Raw genomic sequence first — 21,452 nt, 5'->3', positions numbered from 1 at the left:
TACTTCACACGACAATCTGCTAAGTAGAAACTCTTCGAGTTGTTTAAATTACGCTTGTACAAAGTTCTTAGAATCAAATCTGACCTTAGGCTTGCTTTCTTTTCGTCTGTGGGTACATGAATAAAATGAAAAGAGAAGATAAATATTAATAAGAAATCACTACGCAAGAATCGAAAACGGTGTCAATAAATTCCCTGAAATTTTGGTGAAGTAACTCTGTAAATATGTCATGAATTTTATCTAAATTCAATCGAATAAAATATTCCGGGGTGAAAGTGATGGCAGGAAATTCATATCGATAGAATTAGAACCGATTCTGTACAAGAAGATTTAAAAGAAATTTTAGCAGAGAAAATCTTCTACCGTAGTTGTTTAGTGAAAAACGGTACAGTACGTGATAGAAACGAATTTTATTCTCGCCTTGATTCTAAATTCGACAAATTTATTCCGCGTTTAAATTTATTCGTGCTCATTGTACTTGCAAATCGATCGTTAGACGTGGAATTACCGCGATATCGAATTCAACCGGCGTATGATAGCAACGGATTTTTGTCGATCATTTAAGCAGGGTCAAAATCCGTGGCATGAAAATATTCAGCTCTCGAAACACTGAGACCCACTTTTGGCCCGACTTAGCATGCGGCAACGAGTTTGCGGCGACGTTCTCGTCTCCGCGGAATTTTCTTGCGGTTATGAATGACTGACGAACCGCAAATCAAGGAGACTAATTCAGTTCAATAATTGATGCTTAGGTTCGAAGAAATACCGTGATAGTTACTTTAAACATTTCACTGAATATGCTACCACGGAAAATTCCCAGCGAGAATTGCCGGGTAACACATGTTTACGACAGATCATAATGATGGAGTTGTGCGCAATTATCGACAAGCATGAGTTCGCCGATTAGAGTTAAAGCCTAACGATTGCACGCAGGCAAATCTGTGAAAGACGTCATAATACAATAATTGAAGCTACAAAACTCTGGCTGATGACACGGTAAGAAGAGAAAGAAATAAAAAGATCGGTAACGATCTAATTATCCAAGAATTATAAACTTAATTACGTGTTTGGCATTCTCGAAACATAGAATAATTTTTTATTTTACCAGGAAAAAAAAAAAATACCCGAGAAATAAACGCTGTGCTTAATTCTTGACCATTTTTTATTCCAATTGTCAAAAACTTCAAGCACGATGCTTGTTGAATGAGCTTCATATTAATTTCACTAGAATGCTCGTTATTTAGTATAATGATTGACGAATGAATCGAAATAAAAGATCGCTTGTGTTTAAACGGGAAATTGACTTGTTATTTGTCATGTGTTTCACAACCGAGAATGGCGATACGGCAGAATTGTCGATTTTTCATTTATTGTTCTGAACGTTAGCGCAGCGGTGCTAATGGCAGTGCAGCGATTGGAATTGCGTTAGTCATTCATTGTTTAAAGCTTACAAGCAGAATTGATCTGCCTATGTCTGCATTTTCGCACGTATAAACGATGATACTACGACAGGAAGGAACAGTCAACACCCTGATGATCGGTGAATCTTTAATCGTAAGGTCTAGATGAATCTTCATAATTTGGAAGCTATATTAGTCACGCACAGTGGGTTGTTTATTTTGTTAACTCTTTTTTTTACATTCATAAAACAAATTACGTCGGATCACAGAATGAATAAATTTTGTTGCATGTGAGAAATGAATCATCAAAACTCAGCAACGAACGTGTGGAAATATCCGGGAAATGATAGGAAATTTCGAGAGTTTGATTCGAGAATTTATCAGAAACATAAAGGTGATATCGCAATAAGTATTTTGGGTAAAATCAGACCCACTAAGATTCGTCGAGTGTAATTTTTGGCCCGCTTTCTCCAAATACCGAACTGACAAAATGAGCGAACATCGACAGTAAAGCCGATAATAATTTACCTCGGAGTTCATCAGACGGAATTATGCCAGTGCTCGTTTCGCGCCGTTAATGAATCACGAATATTTTGAGCGGTCAAAATCAGAGGGACGGATGTCACCGGCCTTTCTCAGACTCTAGCGCCTTTCTTCGCGTAGACGGTGGATCTTGTTTATATACCGGGAACGCGCGTAATCGCCCGTTACAGTGAATACGCACAAGAAAACTGGTTTAAACGTCCTGCGAACGTGTATTGCAGGCTCTAAAATAATACACGGAACGGAGTTCGCACAGCGGCCGATCTCGAGATCGCCTTGAGGTATATATAAGCATTGTCTGCGTTGTGAGGTGAGCTCAGAACGCGCGTGAAGTCTGTACCAGCTGCTTTGCAAACCCGGAAGTTAATTAAGCCCTCGTTGGAACTCGACTCGATTTACAGTGTTATAATATCCCGGGTTTTGGACACAAGGAACGCAAAACCATGAGAAACTTCTTGCTGGTAATTGTTTTTTTCAATTACAAACCAAAACACTTGTCATAAGAAAAAAAAAGAATAAGAAAAAAAAAATATCACAGGTTGCGATTTTACCAAATGTATGACGATAAAAGAAATATTTCGTTGGTTCAGAATAAAAATACGGTTAGTTTGACGCAATAACCACGAAATTGCTTCGTTCGGATAAATTTTCCGTTGAACCAAAGAACAGGTTTATTGATTTTTGTTTTTTGCTTCAAAAAACATTTCGTTCGATTGCATGTTCGTTAGCCGTATTTGGTTAATGCAAGAAATGCTGCATTCTCTGTGAGCACAGTATTTCGTAACCAAAACCACCAAGGATTTTGTAAAACCAGGTGAATATCGAGCCTCATGAGTATTTCAAATTACAGATTACGCTACTGGCTCTGATAGCCCTTGAAGCAACTTTGGCAGCGCCTTCGGACCGAAAGAAGGATGATCTTACGAAATCGGGCGGGGAAATCCCGAGGATTTCACACAACGTGGGCGTCAAGACGACCCGGAGGAGGAACGTGGGTCCCGCAACAAGTCCCGGAGTCCAGAGTCACGTTTTGCGGGATGAATCGGTTGGGAACAACGGCCACATCGAGAGGGTCAGCCTCAACCGGGTTTCGGCTCTCGATGGAAGCGTCGATGAGGTCAAAGTCGAGGCTGGAAAAGCGGGAATCTTCGCCTACGGAATGCCGAAACGGATCCTGGAGAACAACGGATTTATTGAACGCGTTTCTCACATCGAGGATGAGGAAAAGGGCGGAAAACGCGCGGCCAGATCCGTTCAACAACTGAGGGAACAATCGGCGTACCTCGAAGTTCAGGAAGCCAAGGTATTTAGACTGCTTTTTGAGTGCAAGTACAAGTACAAGTATGTATTACCGATGATCCTTGAGATCGAAGGTTGACTTGCGTGAAGAGCCGATTGTTGTTAATGCAGATTTAAAAAATTTTTTACTCCCATATATTTAGGATTAATTGAAAAATGCTTATCTTTCTTTAAAGCTGGGGCGTGACTTCTAAGTTGAGGCTGATTCACCTGCACGCGATATAAATTCATCCAGGAATTGTGCGTGAAAGAAAAAATGCCTGAAGGTGAAGACAAAGAAAGTAAAATCTCTCTGTTCGTTACCAAAAAATAAGAAAGTATTACTTGAATATTCATAGTTATTATCCTTGTATTATTAGTTATATTATCATATAAGTAACATGTATACTACAAGATGTATATATATATATATATAGATTCTCGTATTGTGTAAGCTAATCGTATAAAAAGAACTTTTAACAAGATTTTAACTTCTGAGAAATTTATACTTGAAAAATTTCTCGATCTTTTGTAAAAAGTGAATAAAACAGTAAATAAACTTACAGTCCTTTCGTATTTCTTTCAATAGTGTTGAATTTCAAACGAAACTACGCTATCGCTATTGTTTCACCGCTTATGGTACGTTTAGTACAGCGTTACGTTAAATACTTTGTACTACATTATACATACATACATACACGCGTGAATATATGTCAGGAACGAAACACGTTGCGCATATCGAATGAGCGTGATCAGCTTTTGTTCGCGATCACGTAACGCGGTTAGAAAAATAAAAAATCCCGTAATGTAAAGAAGGAAAGAAAGAAGAATTAGAAAAAAAAAATAAATAAATTATGGTGTCGTAAAATTTTGCAGTATCCGGAACAGGACGGATTAAAATCTCTCTGAGTATAACTTTGTCTCCGCCTCTATCGGTGTTGTGATAAGTGTACATAGTTTACAACTTTCGTTGAGGGCCACACAAATCGGCGATCGGGTCGATAGATAAAATTCCGGTTTGTCAGAAGGCCGGGTATAGATAGAGATATTTGGGCGTGCATAATCTACACCTAAATTTCGCTACGAATGACGTCATGTACGATAAGTAATCAAGGACGTCTTAATTGTGCTTATTAAAGTATAAAAATCCCGTTCGATTTATCGATATGCCGGATTTTTCACCCAACTTTTTTATACCCCGCGATGAAATAATCGGCGACATCAATACTTCGTCCGATTACAATTCGAGCCTCGATACTCAAACCAGGTTATTATATTATAAATATATTATTATTCGCAAAGTATTCGGTCAAATGTTCTTTCGAAAAATAAATATAACACGGCAGCAGAAAGGGGTGAGGGGGGGATAAAAAACGGTAAAAGCACCGTTTAATTAGCTGCTAATCGGGCTTATCGCTTGCAGTTTAATTACTAGTCCGAATAATACGTGCTCAGTTTTAAAGTCTTCTGAAATAAAGCGAAATAATGCAATCCTTCCAAAAATGATTTAACATTTTAGATTACCGGATCGAAACGTGCCGACAAATATCGTCGCAAAGGCGTTTTTGTACGTTTTGGATTTTCTCTTGATGATAATCCTGCTGCCTTTTACCACGTGTCAAAAGATCTACGGAAACGATCATTTGATGGTGATGCTCCGAGTCATTCTCGAGGTTCGTTAAAGTTCCTTCGTATACGCGGGTCCTGAAAAGCCGATAAAAATTTCCAAATCTTACTGATCCCAGGTCAGTCTTGAGCTGGCAATGTGGCTGGTCCTCGCCGGTGTTTCGATACTGACATCGGCTGCTCTGATATTCGATGATCTCTACAGTGGCAAGGAAGGATCCGAAGGCTACAGAAGGTTGGTAAAAAAGAGCACGATCGATCCGGAGCAAGAGAATCGTACCCAGGAACAGCCGGCGAGCGAAATCGTTGAGGAAAAATCAACGTCTCGAGATAAAAATGATAGTGAGATCTTATCCTGGAGACTCGCGGTATTCTTGATTTTTTTATGCACTGGGAATAATATTCCTGAATTTTATATCTTGCAGGGACCGAGGAGACGGGTGTAGATCATTCAATTAATCTGCACGGTAATCGAGAAAGGATTTACTCGAAAAACCGCAGCTTAATGCCCGAAAATCCTTCGAGGACGGAATCGCGAAACTCTGAAGTAAAATAATATTGATAACTGTTAATTGGCTGTAATTTTGGTAATCATTCTAATTTCTTCTGACAGAAAGACGATGATCGTGTCTTAAACTTTTCATTCTACAAGCCTCTTCAGCACGGTATTAACGCAGCGTCATCGACTGCAGAAAGAAAACGATTCGGTTGCTTGGTGAACGATTTTTTGCCCAGATGATCGTAGAAATGTTGTTCCTGTTTCTTCTTTTCCGAAAGATTTGCCGTAGTCTTTGCTTTCATAAAGTAATAAAGTCGGTTACTCGTATCTCATTTCCCGAATAAAATTCTTTCCGAACTATTATCATTCTATGGGGACTGATTTACGTTTGAAATATTATTGGCTAATTACCGGCGAGTCAATCGTAGTATTTAAAGAGGGCGGAGAAAGTGGTCTGGGAAAATTGTTCACCCGGTATTGTAGCGTGAAAATTCTACGCTCGTCTAGAAACCAAAGCGTTTGCAAATACCGTGGTAAAAGCCCCGAGGCGGAAAAATACGGGAAAGTCGGACTTCCATTAGGGATGTTTCGCCGCGTATAAATAATGGACAATAGCGCTTGCTTCCATCATTCGAGTGTGATCGTTCACAAGTAGCATTTCAATTCTGACAACATGCACGCGTTCAGGATATTCCTAGTAGTGGTAAGTACAGAAAGTTTTAAAACTACGAGTACTGTAAACAATAATTTTTGCGATTAATCTGAAAGTTGAGTCATCAAGTACCGTCAGATCGACACGAAATTGGTCCATCTTGCATTTTTCCAACAGTGCTGGTGTTGGAATTAGAAAAAACTAATCCATTTCGTCGTCTAACTTTGTTCTTTTTCTGTCGTCAAACCAGGTGGTAGTTATGGTCGTGACGTCCGAGGGATTCGCGATTTTAGGAGCGAAGAAAGTACTGTTCAAAAAGGTGAAAGCAGTGAAGCTTGGTTTTCTGGCAGACGCCAAGTTGGCGGCATTGAAGTTCAAGGCAGGAGCCAAGCTGAAGAAGGCAGCGATCCTTGATACGTTCAAGGCTCTGGCCAAAGCGAAGGTGGGTCTAATCGGTGGAGTGAAGGCGGCTAAGCTGAAGTTCCTGGCTGGATTAGCGGCCATAAAGCTTGCAAAATTGGCGGCGGTCAAGGCAGCGAAGCTCACCTTCTTCAAGTCGCTTGTCGCGGCCAAAGTGGCGGAAAAAATAGTCTTCGACGGCGGTGCCGCGCTCCTTGACGGTGCGAAAAAAGTCGTCAAGGGTGGTCTTGGAGGCGTTTTTAAAGGCGATCTCAAGGAAAAAAAATACGTCGAGGACAAGAAGGGAAAAACCTTCCTCGAAGGAATCGGCGGTCTTTTCGGAGGTATCGGCGGCACCGGTGGTCTATTTGGCGGAAGTGGCGGCATCGGCGGTCTCTTCGGCGGAAAAGGCGACTATGGCGGTAACCCCTTCGGCTCGATCTTCGGGAACATTCTTCTGAACGCGTTTAACGGAGGAGCATATGCCCGCGTCGATAACAGACCCAAGGTTGACCTCAGCGACATTATTTCAGGCATATCCGGTCTCGGCCGACTTCCGTCCCTCATTTCTACCTCCAACAAACCCGCCATCAATATCCAGACCTACCAGACTAACTCGGCACCTGCTTTCGTCCAGACCTACGAACACCCTCCCCCTGTTTTGACCAGCTTCTCGCCTCCGGTCGTCTCCTACACTCCCGAGCACTCCTTTGCTCCTGAACACACTCACTCGTCTCCTCCGGAGCACTCCTTTGTTCCTGAAGACATTTACTCGCCTCCTCCGGAGCACTCTTTTGTTCCGGAACACACTTACGGTGCTCCTCCGGAGCACTCTTACTCATCTCCCCCTGAGCACTCATATTCGGCTCCAGCCACCGTCTACGGCCCCCCAAGCCACTCTTACTCTCCACCCTCAACGAGCTACGGAGTACCAGAATATTAGATTTAATAGTTAATTATACAATAATACACCGTTGAGATACTGTTTACTTGTACCCATGTTTTGTAAATAAAATCTATTTAATATCAAAGATAGCAGCGTTTTCTTTCGTATTCGAAGCTTGTTCCTCCTTTAAACCGGGAGTTCTTTGTCAAATTTACCGCTCAACGCCAGCGGATAGGCAAACGAAGCTACATCTTGGATATACGGTAGCAACGCGACGCCGACAGATAGGCAACCGAGGCTCATTTTTTATTAGCAGTTTGCCTATCTGCTGGCGCTTTACCAAGATTCCCGGTGCATCGATCGATGGCCTCTTTTGGCTGCAGACTTTATTGCTTTACCAGCTCATCGTTATTAAAAATCATTTTAATGATCTAGAGATAAAACGAACATCAATAGTGATTAATGATGCTAATTTATTCCTACAACTTCTGATTGATACATCAGTTTTTCGTTGTTGCAACAGACTGTTCAAGAACTTGAATAGCGCCTGTCTCGCTGATCAATATACATCCCTGGTAATTCTTTTTTTGTACAAGTTTTTTTACACATCGCATGTCGATACAATGAATTGTCTGCGTTGTTTCCTTTTCACCGGTCAAAATATCGAATATTAATTAAATTGAACAGCTCCATAAATCAGCCGACCTTTGATCGCAATGTGAATTGATCGCGTGAGTGTAGATCATAAGAGAGGGTGAGTGTGAGAGTGCTTGTACATGGGAATAAATTGTGAAGTGACATTAACGGAATTTTCGCTACAACCGAATTGCTATTTGGTTAATTGATTCAATAACGAGTTTTTATTTTTGTTTGCCCTGCCGCATATCTTTAATGTTGTAAAATTATTCGAATCCGGTATAAGTGCCAAAAAATTCCGCAGTTTTTATTTTCCATATAAGACTAGTATTTGCTACGCTCCTGTACTATTTATGTTATGTTCATTACTACAAACTACACTATGTTCCCTGCATGCTGATTATCATCCGTTATACGTGCAAATAATTTCTCCGGCTATACTGCAATTTCTTGCAAGGCTATTAAAGCTAAAAACAAGGTAAACAATAATCTTCAATTCGATTCTTCAATACCACGATATTCATGAACTTGAGTATCGCATGTCTACCATGACACATCTGCCCGTAGTTCGTGTTTAGATGTCAGAGGTGACCTGTTGTAATTGTAAATGAAGGATGACTTGCGTTGTATTATTAGCGAATACCAATTTGAATATCCTCAAGTACTCGATAGCCCAATTTCTACCTTATTGTCCGAATGAATTTCAGTGGAATTTAGATAATTCAAAGTACCAAAAAAGATAGTGAAACAACTTTGATGAAACGAGAAACCTTGAGACGAATTATCCGAGTACCGAGTACCGAGTGGTGCAATTAACGCCACGCGCCTCCTCAGTATTTTAACAAGAGAAATCTCGTTGTAATTAAAGACAACGATGTATGCAGCTGTTTGAACCGGGCTTTAAAATCGTCGAACACATCCCTGGGCCTCAATTTTGCCAACTGAAAAAACGATGCGAACTCGCAAAGTTGCGGTACACACTCGTTGTTAAGCGCAAGGTCCGGTTCGGTATAAGAAGGCTTCCAGCGCCGTTCTCCAATTCAGTCAGGTGTCTTTGGTTACAGGCATTGGATCATCCTTATCTCTGTGACGTCGATTAAAGTCCCATTTGGCGTAAGATCGTTGTTACGAAATTCAGTGTGACATCCGGCAAAGACATAAATCGTTAAGTGACTAGGCAGATTCGCGTCTAAGCGATGCGTTTCGTTCTGATCCTCGTAGCCGTCCTGACAATTTCGTCTTACGCGGGAGCCCAAATCATCTTGGGAACCTTCGGTCTCAAAAATTTAATCCATGGTCGAGATCGGCATACAGACAGACGGAGTGACGATCGGCGAAACGGTCTACTACCCAACATATTAACAGTGAAAAGGGTGATCACCCATGATCGCAACCACGGAAGAAATGATCACGTACGTATTTATTTGTTTGTTCTCCTTTAGGCTAATTTCTTCATTTTCTCCGTCACAGATTCTCGCCAACCTTTAATTTTCTCTATCTCAGAACCGGCACCATATGCAATCAGATAATCATCCGGATCGACGATATTCGAACCTGTGTCCTTGCCCGATTGACTCTCCCGGAAACCAATGGACTCATCAACGTCCACCACCGTCTCAATACCCTGAACAATACTACAACGACTACGACCAGGGCATGAAAGGTCATTATTCGAACCAGTTCTACGACGATTGGAACGGTCAGCAGCGTCCGGGACCACGTCCTCCACCTCCATCCCCACATCACCATGGACCTCCACCTCCACCATCACCTTATAACAGACCTGGTCCGCCACCGCGACCAGATTATATTAGACCTCGTCCAGAACCACAACCAAATTACAACAGACCTGGGCCATGGCCGCAGCCAGATTATAACAGACCTGGTCCAGAACCACAATCGAATTACAACAGACCTGGTCCAGAACCACAACCGAATTACAACAGATCTGGTTCAGAACCACAGCCAGATTACAACAGACCTGGTTCAGAACCACAGCCAGATTATAACAGACCTGGTCCAGAACCACAACCAAGTTACAACAGACCTGGTCCAGAACCACAACCAAGTTACAACAGACCTGGTCCAGAACCACAACCAAGTTACAACAGACCTGATCCAGAACCACAGCCAGATTATAACAAACCTGAACTATCAACACCGCGTCCACCGGCACCATCACCTTCATCAAACGGCGTAACGGCGGACAAGACAGAAATCGCAGGAGCGACGACAGAGACTTCAACAGCGGTTGAGTTCATTAAAGAGCCTCACACTCCGAGTATTTCTTTAGAAAATCCAGAGCCTTTTACAGAGCTTGAGGTTTCAAGTTCATCTTCGGTAGGACCAGAGCCTTCGGTAGATCATACAAACGGAAGCGAGAAGGGAGCGACTGAAAGCTCAGTTCAGAGCCAGTCGACGACGGAATTCGATTGGAATAATTACTTCCCTCAAGTTTCGGTTGACAATCCTGGTGGTGCTGGAGTTATTGATATCAGAGGAGATTTTAGGTAGATGATTATTGGACCAGTAAGCCGGTTAATGGAAAATACGCAGAAGCAGGTATAGGTGAATTTTGCAAGCAGAATTCTCGGTCTTTGGACACTAGTTTTGAAAGTGAAATCATGATTCAACTGTTTTTGCCATTAATTTTTTCGAGCAAAAATAACGACGGATGTTTTGTGTTCATTGGAATTATGATTCTGGGAATCATGTGAAGTTCCAGGTTGTTCACGGCAGGCATTTTGTTTCTGTATCTCAGGTGTATAAAATGTTTCTGGAACACATTTTCCACGATATTGGCGAAATTTCAACCGATTCCATTTATTTTATCACCAAAGACTTCGATCTGATTGCTATACTTCAGGCAGGTTCGAAAAACGTATTTTTATTACCGAAAATTCACCTTGAGTGTAATTGACTCGTACGCATTATTATGGCTTATCATTAAGGTGAAGCTCTAGTGAATTTGCGCTAATGAATCTTTGACGTTTTCCACGCTCTTTGACATTCGATTACAAATAAATTGCAATCGATTGAATCAAACAAAAACCACCGCGAACAGGGGATTCAAGAAATCTAAATCACCGGAGCTCAATTTACTCACAAATTAGTCGTGGAATTTTTATTCCACTGCAACCTCAACCAAAGTCTTGTAAAATAGGGTATGTAACTTTACATATTATAATTATTCACGGGGTGTTATATGTTAATAGAGGAGTGTACTCGTAGTTTGAATTAAATTTTTTACTGTTCAAGGTTTATCATTGCGTGACCAAATCCTATCCTCTGTGTCATAATCGCATAAAATTCCTACTTAAAAGAAAATAAAAATAAATATCATATGAAATTTCATTTCCGCCTGCAAGACGGCAACCCGATTTACGCATCATTTATTGCACGTTGTAAAATTATCTCCAATTTCGATTCTTCACCACCGAGAGACGTTAACGTGCGTTAAAATCTCAATCTTAATCACAGACGAGGAGTAAATAAAAAATATTTACTTCTGACATTTAAAAACCTGTTAATCAATGGAATTGTAAGCGAAGGCATTTTTTACACGAACGTAATTACATTTAAACGCGAGTTCATCGTCGCGAATAGATGGCAAATTCTTTACATTTAGATCGTAGCATGATTTTCGCACATCGGAGATCGCGAGCCGAATAGAGAAGAACCACAGGTATTTGCTATTCAGCCATTTACAAGTAACACGCTGTCAAGTATTGTTCGTCAAAGTGATTAGCATGGATTTGCAATTATAATAAGCACAGCTGGCAATAGGCTACTTCGGTTCTACGAAGCCCTGACGAAACGAGTCTTAACCGAATTATCGAGAATAAGGCACGTTGAATATTTCCCATAACACCTTAGAGTGGTTCGAAAATTTATTTAATAGTGAACGCCAGCTTGACAGCAGCTCAGTCCTAATATACGTTCAATTTTTCGGGGGTCACTAGCCTCTCATTTAAACGCATGCGGCAATAGTTGAGTTCATGCAGGTATAGGCCATTCCACAAACGATTCCGACCGGCGATCTGCGTTTCTATATTTTCCACAAACTTTAAAATTCATTGATACATTCGCAGAGAAAATCTTTTCGCAAATTTTCGATCCAATACCGTTTCATTGCAGCTTCTTTTTTCTTTTTTAATTTTTCTTTTTTTTTTAAGTAAAGACGTTAGAAATCCTACGCTACGTGACTTGGATCTAAGGAGTATGTATAAATTGTAGAAAAAAATTGAGTATCTATCGGAAAAATCAAAGCACACGAAATCCACCTAATTGACAGGGAATTATCCATACTACTTCGCTAAAGCCTTGAGGCGTCATATGGGAACGCATGGATTTCACAACCGCAAAGAAGATGGTAAAAAAAGGTAATAGATTTGAGCCACAGCCACAGCAGCATTGACCATGCAGTTGCGCAATTTGACCAAGAGTAAACCGCTCTGTCCACTGCAGATGTTACGATGAAACTGTACCGGGTGACCGTGTTTACATTTTATACCGCCTAGACTAGCAAAACGAAAATTCGACTGCGAATCGCGAAAAGAGAATTTGGCTACAAGCAAGGAACCGCTTTTTGTCGAATAAGTTACACGGAGAGACGATTGAGTATATAATTGTCATTTTTTTTAGATGAAGAAGATCGAGAAGTTGGAGGGTTTGAACAACGAACCCGCGTTATAAGAATGGGTGCCCATTATACTGGTCTGCAAAAAAAAGAATCTACCTTTATTTTCCCCTTCTTATTATCATGTGTAATTATAATAAATTTGACGCTCTCGATTCGAAATGTAGTAATAAAAAATATGTATCGTGTATACCTTTCGTGTGATGTTTTTTTTTTTTTGTTGTTCAATAAAACGTTATTTTTGCTCGACAAATTGTAATCAAACACTAACGATGGCAACGATATTAAAAAGTTTGAACACTGAAATCGTCAGAAGATTTATCAGCTAGTATGATTCCAGTTATTATTTATCTTCCTTTCTTTTCACATAATCGATTGGCGTTTTAGGGCGAATCGGCCAACAAAAATCTACAAGCATTACTTCTGACCATTTTCCGTTCCACCGTCTTTCCGTGTGCAATACGTCCTGGGTTTACTATTTAAACAGATCAAAGTAGTGCAAGTGCGAAAACAAAACGCAACAAAGTATGAATTTTGAAGAATAAAAATAAAAAAAAATAAAAATAAATAAATAAAATAAAATAAAAATTATATCACGTAACATACAAGTGACAGTAAAAGTCGATAGCAGATGTAGTTTCATTTTTTTTTTTTTTTGTGGTATAATTGCGCGCAGTTTTAACATACACCGCAAGTCAACGCAATAGGAGATAATAAAAGTTTATAGACTCGTGGTTCCCGGTAGTGCGTTTGAAGGCAATTAGAAGAATTCGGTTGCACAACATCTTAACTGTGAGCCGAGCATCCCGGCGATGCATATTGCCGAGGAGTATATAAGATGCAGCACAGACTCCTGCCCTTCAAATCTCTGCCTGATCTCCTTGGCAGTGTTTGTGCATACCTTGAAAACACGGGATAAATTTTCACCTCGGTAGTAAGGAAAAACGTTCAAATAATCAGTGCTTATCGTCGAAATGAAGCTCTTCCGTTACACGGTGAGTTATTTTTCCGTTTGGTATCGTCATTTTCCCTTTAACGAAACCTTGGAGTAGGGAAAAAGTGCACCATTTGTTACCCTCGTTGTAATATCGTTACGTAGGTATTTAACAGTTCAACTTTCAATCTCCTCAATCACCCGATTCACGACAAAAATCACACTCTGACCAAGCTTCATAGAATCCAGAATCTTTAGAGTCTAGTGTATTTACGAAGATCAGAGAAACCTCTTCATCATTTGTGGATATAACCTCCGACTAGACATAAAGGTGATAAAAAGCGATACATTTTATGATCTACTATCGACGAAGAACAATCCATTCAATTCCATTACATTTTTTACAACTCTTTTCATGGCCAAATTCACCTCGAACGGTGCTATTAAGGCGTCCAAACCCGGTAAATCTTATGTTCTACTATTGATGAAAAACAATCCATTCAATTCCATTCCATTTTCCACACCTTTTTCCATGGCTAAATTGACGTCAAATGGTGCTATTAAGGTGCCCAAAACCAATCGGCCAGTTCCAGTCCATTTTCAAAACTTCTCACAATTGAAACAACTCTTGGTTCGTTGACCTCGGCAGATCATCGTGCTGCTCGCCATCGGCTTCTCGAACGCTTTTCCAACATGGGGAATCGGCGTATCACCCCCGAGGGGTCCAGGATGGAGTCCTGCAGCTGCTTCGGGTTTGTACACCGGTTGGAATCCTTACCCAGGAGGATACGGATACGCCGGTGGAATTCCTTCGTACGTCGGTGCTTATTCCGCCAGTCCATCCTACCCTGGATACACGCCTGGCCTCTATGGTCTGAATTACCTCAACCTGCGGGGCTAAAGCCTTCCTCAATAGCTAAAAGAAGCCGGTCAATGTTGTCAATGACGATGGATCGGTCTAAGCCATGTGCTTGTCACTTCCTGCCAACTGGCCGAAACGACGGACCGTTTTTGTGCACCGTTATCGTACCAATCACATGCGTGAAACTTGACTGACATGCATAGAATATAGGTACAATGTTAATATTATAATCGTGTAAACTTCAGCATGCCGATAATTGTGTTGATATATCTCAAGTTTGTAAATAAATATGAATGTACACTTTACGTGTATTTATAACAAGTTATTGAAAAATTATATTACGTCATATATATATATATATATATAATAAAAAGTACATATAGATATGTTAAAATCGACGTCAAGGTGGAGAATTGCATTCCGATATTGGTTGAATAGTTTATCGTTAAATGCGTGCGGAAGATATGCGAGGTCCGTTTAGAAGAAGAAACAATAGGGATAACAGTAACGTGGGTATCCAAAACCATATCCATATCCTAGTCCTCCGAATCCGCCACCCCTGCGGAAACCTCCTCCTCGACCGCGACCACCATGACCACCAAAGCCATGGCGACCACCGTGACCACCGCCATGACCAAAGCCATGACCACCGGCGTGACCACCGCCATGACCTCCACCTCCTCCACGTTGATGCGATACGGTGATCAGATCAGGGGTCAAGAGAATGCAGCAAATGCCGATCTGGTATAACGAAGGTAGTTTTTAAGAGGTGGATGTTGACAGTGATTGTCGAGTAATCGATGCAGAGTTCAATGGTCGAGGACACGTACATACGTCACAAACGATTATACGAAATTGCGGTTAATTGAGCCTAATGGTTTTCAAAAGTTACTCAAGTTCCAATTCTATCGGGAAAAACCTCGTGGGCGTAAAAACGATACTTCAAATCTGTGTTATTATTATAGTGAAATAATGGAAATTACTCACAATTACCAACGACAGGTTCATGGTGGATGATCGACTTCGAATTCACACTGCGTTAATATCCACGACTCCTGAAGCAAACGAGCGATATCTTCCGCGTCTTGCTCCTTTCCAACGACTGACTTCGGCTGCGGAAATTTTTTTCGAACAAGAGGATAAATAAAGTATCGTTCAACAGACCTCAGAGCGTCACTTGTGTTTGCTTGAAGGCGGGAATCGTTAACAAGATCTGCAAATCGGTCGATTTATCGCGTCAGATTCCACCTCTGGAGACGCAATATCGTAACGAGAAAGATACATTAAGACGCGTAGATTAATTTTCACTGGAATATGACGTACGTATAACCGTTAACCGATTATTATTATAACACTCTTTGTTACAGCCGAACGATTCCGCTCTGTGTACCAAACTCAACTGACTGTGTGATATGGTTTTGAGATCTCGATTCTGTACCACTTTCTTGGGTTATTGATCGACTGGCAACTGGAAAGGTTTACGACGCTGACATTGAAATGAATCTGTTTATCAACAAGTTTGAAGATTCTTGGTGCGTTTCGCGTCGGGTGGCACAATGATACGGTAATTTTCAATGGCGGTATACGAGAAGAGTGTAAAAACAACACGAAAGTGCGATTGAAGATCGGCTGATTAAACCTGTCAGCGACCTTATTAAGGTTAATGTACCAGTTATTGACCTTTATTCATCGTATCTGTTTGATCCTGGGTTATAATATTACAAAAAATTAAATTTGTAGTGTCTAATCCTCTAGCAATTGGTTTTAGTCATCGAAAATTCAGAATTACTACCGTGAATTTATAATTTTGGATAATAAACGGGTCAATAATTGGATCTAAACTTGTCGATAATTGGTACAATTACCTTACCGACGGCTAACTTGTTTTTTTAGCCGTCCGAAACAAAATGACTTGTAATCTCTATCACGTTGGCTGCATCGCCAGTGTCATTGTCACATGATTCGTGTAGAATCGAACTCGCATTTTGTTTCGGAACGAAAACAAGTTAGCCGGTAGCTTAAAGCATTAATGAACATTACTGTATATTATACATGCACTAATTTTTTTGGTTACTTAGAATGGAAAATCATCTTGTTACAAGCATTTAACACACTCGGTGAAATGATCGTGCTAATCATTCCTTGTGTATTTTTTTTTTTCGCACTCTTGAGATCACAGTTTATATCAGGATTGTCGATCGTTGTTACACCGCGTTCTGCTGTGCACAGATTTTCATCAAATTCTTCCTGGATAGAATTGCGAATGGTGTGGAATAATTATCAAAGGCAATCTCGCATCTCCAAGTCCAGCAATTTATTAATAAATAGTTGCCTCAAAGTTAGAATATATAGTTTCAAGGCAATGATAAAGTGGAATTAGTCAATTTACTGCAAACCGTAGAAAATTTACAATTAAGAAAAATCTTATGCTACTCAACTGGGAGTTTGTTGATCCATTTTTGCATACTGCCTATTTTTTTGTCAATTTTTGATAGCTAAATACTCTTCATTTGAGAGACAATTTCTAGGTTCTGATCTATGAATCGTTTTCTTTCATGAAATTCTTACCTTCCCTTATTGCGTACAATTTTTTTTTGGTCTGAATCAGCAAAGATTTATAATCACATCGATATTTTTGTTTCGGAAAAATCAAAGCCCTGATCTTTTACTCGTCTCGATAAATTACAAGAATTAAAAACTTTTCGATCTTTGTGCTTACGATGAAAAAGGTTGTTATTTTAGCCATTAGACTTCCAAGCAGCTTCCGATAATTATTGACACTTTACATTTTTGTTTAGTTAACGGTTTAGTTTCACGTGGACAGAAGATGTACATAAATTGATATTCTTTATTCATTCACATTCACAATTAGCGACGGTACAAAACAGTAACAAAAAATATCGTAATAAAAAATTTCTATAACTAAAACTAAATATTTTCTTATTCAAATAATAACACAACTATGTAAATATATCTCTCTCTCTCTGTTGGCAAAACGTAAAGCCTTCGTTTAAAAAATTGACTTCACAGGAAAATAAATGAAGGATTTAAAAACGACGTGTAATAAACGCGTTTCGGGATCGATACCTTCAGTCTAAAAACTTCGACGAGTTCAAGCGAAAAACGATCCATGAAAAAAATGCAGAACACGCACATCCGACAGAACTGATCAAGATGTATGCCAGATTCCAGTTCAATGAACGAGACTGAGTCGTACACCAGCAAAATGTCCGGGTCTTCGTTTTGGAGTCAAACGATTTTGCGCGGCAGGTCTTCTCCTCCTCTGATTCTGTCCGTTTGTAAAATCGAGAGTCGAAACTCCGAGGATGATGAAAATGATCCAAAAAATCTGGGAATCGGATCACGATTCGTGAATCGATTATTTTACACGGTAACATTTTCGGCAAGTGAATAAAGTGAAGAGAAGAAAAATGGGTTTACGTTGTACTCACAGTGTTGAAATTCATCGCGTCGTTCTTTGGCAAATAATAGGTGGACAAAAAAATTTTCCCGAACGTTTCCTGCCGAAGTTGCCCGTCCTCTAGTCCGAGCTTTTAAAAAGTAATCTTCCCGTTCGCAGGCAGCTCGGTTTTAATGCATATATAACCCCGTGAAAAACTTGCTAATAATATTATAATTTGTTAGGCAAATGGAAAGCGGGTCGCCGATAGAAAGAATATAATGAGAGAAAGTCGATGACAGCTTTCGAAAAATGATATCAAAGAAGTAGTCACGTGATTTCCATATCGGTAGTTTTTAATTGGTTAACCAGAGTGTTGGAATCATCTTCTTTTCATAGTTTTTAGAATTGAGTCGATTCAATTTACAGAGGAAGTGTTTTTTTTTTTTTTTTATTTTTGCAAGGAAATGATCAATATCGTCGAAAGCCAAACACTTGGCATCGATAGCTGTAGTGTAAGATCGAGCTTCTGAAAAGCATCAAATGTCCATAAATCTGAAGCTCGTCTTTGAGTACGATGAAATTTATCGAGAGATCCATAAAACTCCAGTAACGAGACCATAAATTCTAGATGCGATGACTTCTCTCTGTTCGTGTTTGACCCGTTTAAACGTTTCTCATCTACGATTTTACACGTCGAAAGAAAAATTTCCAGCTAGACTTGTCGCTCGATGAGTTTCAACGCAGCGTTGAAGGATTAAATATGTTTTCACTGAACTATTTTTAACTCCTTGCCAATTGCAGTAGAACTGAAAATCGTTTTTGCCTGCGAATCGAATTCAGATACAATTGCATAAAAATTTCACGTTGATCAATGTTGTATTAACCGTTTCAGCTATTCAGAATCTTCGCCGATGCCGTAACGACTTATGTGAAAAATTCTGCATTGTTGTTATTCTCATTGTTAGTCAGCCTTCGAATCGTCGATAAATGAAAACCTAACGTAACGCATACTAGGAATTTACTACGGATCGTTAAAGCTTCTTGGTACGATTCCGGAAACGCAATCTCGATCCTTGGAAAACGATCGTCGAACGAGCTTGCACGAGCTTTAGATCTCCACAGGCAACGGCCAATAAGTCTTTGACGAATCTTTTTAACAGACTGTTGAAATTTTATTGCGAAGTTGAAACGAAACACGAAAAGTGATATTCGTGAAAATATCGATGACGATCTCGTCGGTAAAAAAAAAAATCGACAGACACTTTTTATTAATTCGATTATACAAAATGGAGCTTACGAATATAATAATTTAACAAATCCTGAAGGAATTAATAAAAATGACCAATGAACCGACTTAAAAATAGATTGGATGGTTGAAATTTTTTGCACGTACGATTCAGGTTCCGAAAAATTCGCTTTGGAATCGTTAGGATAATTTATCGTTCATCATGCGGTACAAACATCTGGTTTAGTAGTAACAATAATACGGATTATAGTAGCAGTACGGAGGATATGCTCCGTAAAGTCCAAGACCCAAAAATCCGACCCCGCCTCCAATTCCGAATCCTGGTCCAACGAATCTTCCGCCTCTTCCAAAACCTGGTCTTCCAAATCCTCCGGCTCGACCAAATCCTCGACCAAATCCTCCACCGAATCCTCTACCGAATCCTCCGCCAGGTCCGTGTTGACATGACACCGGATTGGGGGTGAAAAAAACGCAGCCAATGACGAGCTGGAAATAAATTGTTTACTCTTATTGTCGTTTGTGAGAAGAGAGAAAAAAAAAACAAAAAAAAAAAAAAAAAAAAGACCTGCTGCAATTTGCGAATAAGAAATATCGAATAAAAAGTCACGGATTAAATCAAGGACTAACTCTCCAATGACATGTCAATGATTAGGTTTCATGGTGTTCGGTGAAAAATGCGTAAAAAAGTTCAAGAAAATTTCCAGATCATCAAAGCACATTGAAAATAAAATATTTACAGGAGTTTTTAAAGGACGAGCAAAATTCAAGGACATTTACAGGACCACTCAGGACGTCGTGGGTTTACATCAAATTGCAATGTCCGATTATATCGCGGTGAAAAAATTATCTCGTTATTTAAATCCGCAGGAGAATTTACTCACAATAATTATCGATAGATTCATGACGATGTATGTTAAAAGGTCTTTGAAATACGACGATAATACGAGTATTGCTTTTTTCCTTTTTTTTTTTTTATTTCTCGCGAAGATCGAAGAATTCGCAATCGATCGATCACTGATTCACTGGATCTATCTTCCGCCCAGCTCTGATCCTTCCTCTTTGACGACTAAACGCAACGAGTTCGAATTATTGGGTAATAAGCTGACAGGTTTTGCTGTACAGTCGAGTCGCTAATTCGACCTGCAAATGACAAATCGGTAGTGCGATTCCGTCACTGTCCTTGTATTCCTGTCGCCGATCGAGTAACGAAAAATGCAAACAATACCTTACACGGTGTCGGGAATCCCCGGGGTCAATGACGCTGACAAATCGTATCCAAGTTTTTTTTTTTTTTTTTTTACCTATCTTCGATTCAAATTTTGCAGATCGTTGGTATCTTTAATTTTGTCCAAAAGTAACGGTCATTAGTCTGAATTTTTTGCGGTTTTCAAGGAATTTTTTACAAAAATACATCAGAAAACAAATTCTGAATTTTGAAGAATAAACAGAAACAATCGTATCATGGAAGGTATACGTGACAGCAAGAAACGGAAAGCAGATATAGTTTCAGTACGTCAAAATCTTCATATTTATAACGTTTTTTTTTTTTTTTTTTTTTAAGTAAGAGGATTTCGTTGCAGACTTGTGTGATAGAAAAAAAATTCATCACAGATCAAAGATCTTCAAGTATAAACGCAGATCGTGTTCGTGACGAATTGTACAAAAAAAAGGTAAAAGATATATATATATATATATATATACATGTGCATGTTTGCACAGAATTTAAATAAGAATACATAAACAAATTTCCGTACGTGTCATGCATAAGAACGCCACGGTTCCATATCCGATTAGCATCGATTTAGCGAATTACCTTTTACCTTCGTCTGGACCTTACATTGCACAGTGTCACTAATTATATTAAGAAGAAGCAGTGGAAGTCGATACGTTTTTCGAGGAGCTATCGACATGGTTGTAAAAAATAAATGCGGACAAGAATTTGGTCGATTGTTTTTATTTAATAAAAAATATTCTTATAATATTACATATTCAACGGCGTAATCATTATCATCATCATTATTCGAGTACACAATTGCTGACTGAGAAAAATTTCATTTGTTACGGTAACTAGAAAAATTGAGTAAAACGGGTATCGTTAAAAAAACTGTTTGAGTATTGTTGGAGTTACGAAAAACAAGGTACGGGTAACAATTTTACGCTATCGTCGATCCTTTTTTGGTGATTGCAACGCGAAATCCATTTCTTTGCTTTACTCTACTTTTTTAGTTAAACAAGGCTTTAGCGTCGATTTATCGTTGCACGAGCATTAAATTTTCGCAACAGTTGTAAGAAAATCTAGCAACAGCGATCGTAACGGGAAAGAACAGTAACGGATACCAGACTTTCCGGTAACAGCTAGAAAACTAATTTTCATTTTCTACCTAGAACTATATTTTTCGATTGTGGTTAAAAAAAATGAAAATAGTTAAGGACTGAGCGGTAACGGGAA

The 21,452-nt window shown here is 39.5% G+C and overlaps 5 protein-coding genes across 10 annotated transcripts; 3 read left to right on the top strand and 2 right to left on the bottom strand.

Moving 5' to 3' along the window:
- The first annotated feature begins 2,243 nt into the window (after positions 1–2,243).
- On the top strand, positions 2,244–3,780 carry LOC124305143 (uncharacterized). The gene is made up of 3 exons (XM_046764223.1): positions 2,244–2,404; positions 2,794–3,246; positions 3,419–3,780. The coding sequence occupies exons 1-3, from the start codon at positions 2,387–2,389 to the stop codon at positions 3,434–3,436; spliced, it is 489 nt and encodes a 162-aa protein (XP_046620179.1). The 5' UTR covers positions 2,244–2,386; the 3' UTR covers positions 3,437–3,780.
- A 2,208-nt stretch (positions 3,781–5,988) lies between these two features.
- LOC124304500 (uncharacterized) lies at positions 5,989–7,391 on the top strand. Its single transcript, XM_046762819.1, has 2 exons — positions 5,989–6,049; positions 6,249–7,391. Exons 1-2 carry the CDS (start codon positions 6,020–6,022, stop codon positions 7,338–7,340), a joined length of 1,122 nt encoding a protein of 373 aa, XP_046618775.1. The 5' UTR covers positions 5,989–6,019; the 3' UTR covers positions 7,341–7,391.
- Positions 7,392–8,946: 1,555 nt separating this feature from the next.
- LOC124304686 (early nodulin-75-like) lies at positions 8,947–11,180 on the top strand. Of its 6 annotated transcripts, XM_046763224.1 has the most exons (4): positions 8,948–9,331; positions 9,423–9,837; positions 9,904–9,987; positions 10,054–11,180. In XM_046763224.1, the coding sequence occupies exons 1-4, from the start codon at positions 9,116–9,118 to the stop codon at positions 10,431–10,433; spliced, it is 1,095 nt and encodes a 364-aa protein (XP_046619180.1). In that variant the 5' UTR covers positions 8,948–9,115; the 3' UTR covers positions 10,434–11,180. The 6 variants fall into 6 exon arrangements, with proteins under 6 accessions (XP_046619179.1, XP_046619177.1, XP_046619180.1 ...); XM_046763223.1 differs by having other exon boundaries at positions 8,947–9,331; positions 9,423–9,987; XM_046763221.1 differs by having other exon boundaries at positions 8,947–9,331; positions 9,423–10,020.
- Positions 11,181–14,705: 3,525 nt separating this feature from the next.
- LOC124304688 (holotricin-3-like) lies at positions 14,706–15,800 on the bottom strand. The gene is made up of 2 exons (XM_046763226.1): positions 15,342–15,800; positions 14,706–15,095 (listed from the first exon to the last, which is right to left on the bottom strand). The coding sequence occupies exons 1-2, from the start codon at positions 15,360–15,362 to the stop codon at positions 14,832–14,834; spliced, it is 285 nt and encodes a 94-aa protein (XP_046619182.1). The 5' UTR covers positions 15,363–15,800; the 3' UTR covers positions 14,706–14,831.
- A 3,355-nt stretch (positions 15,801–19,155) lies between these two features.
- On the bottom strand, positions 19,156–20,085 carry LOC124304687 (keratin, type II cytoskeletal 3-like). The gene is made up of 2 exons (XM_046763225.1): positions 19,885–20,085; positions 19,156–19,489 (listed from the first exon to the last, which is right to left on the bottom strand). The coding sequence occupies exons 1-2, from the start codon at positions 19,903–19,905 to the stop codon at positions 19,226–19,228; spliced, it is 285 nt and encodes a 94-aa protein (XP_046619181.1). The 5' UTR covers positions 19,906–20,085; the 3' UTR covers positions 19,156–19,225.
- Between the last annotated feature and the right edge of the window lie 1,367 nt (positions 20,086–21,452).

This window comes from Neodiprion virginianus, chromosome 5 (genome assembly GCF_021901495.1).
Source record: "Neodiprion virginianus isolate iyNeoVirg1 chromosome 5, iyNeoVirg1.1, whole genome shotgun sequence".
NCBI lineage: Eukaryota > Metazoa > Arthropoda > Insecta > Hymenoptera > Diprionidae > Neodiprion > Neodiprion virginianus.
Note: the sequence above shows the minus strand (reverse complement) of the source record. Positions and strands in the feature narration are given on the sequence as shown.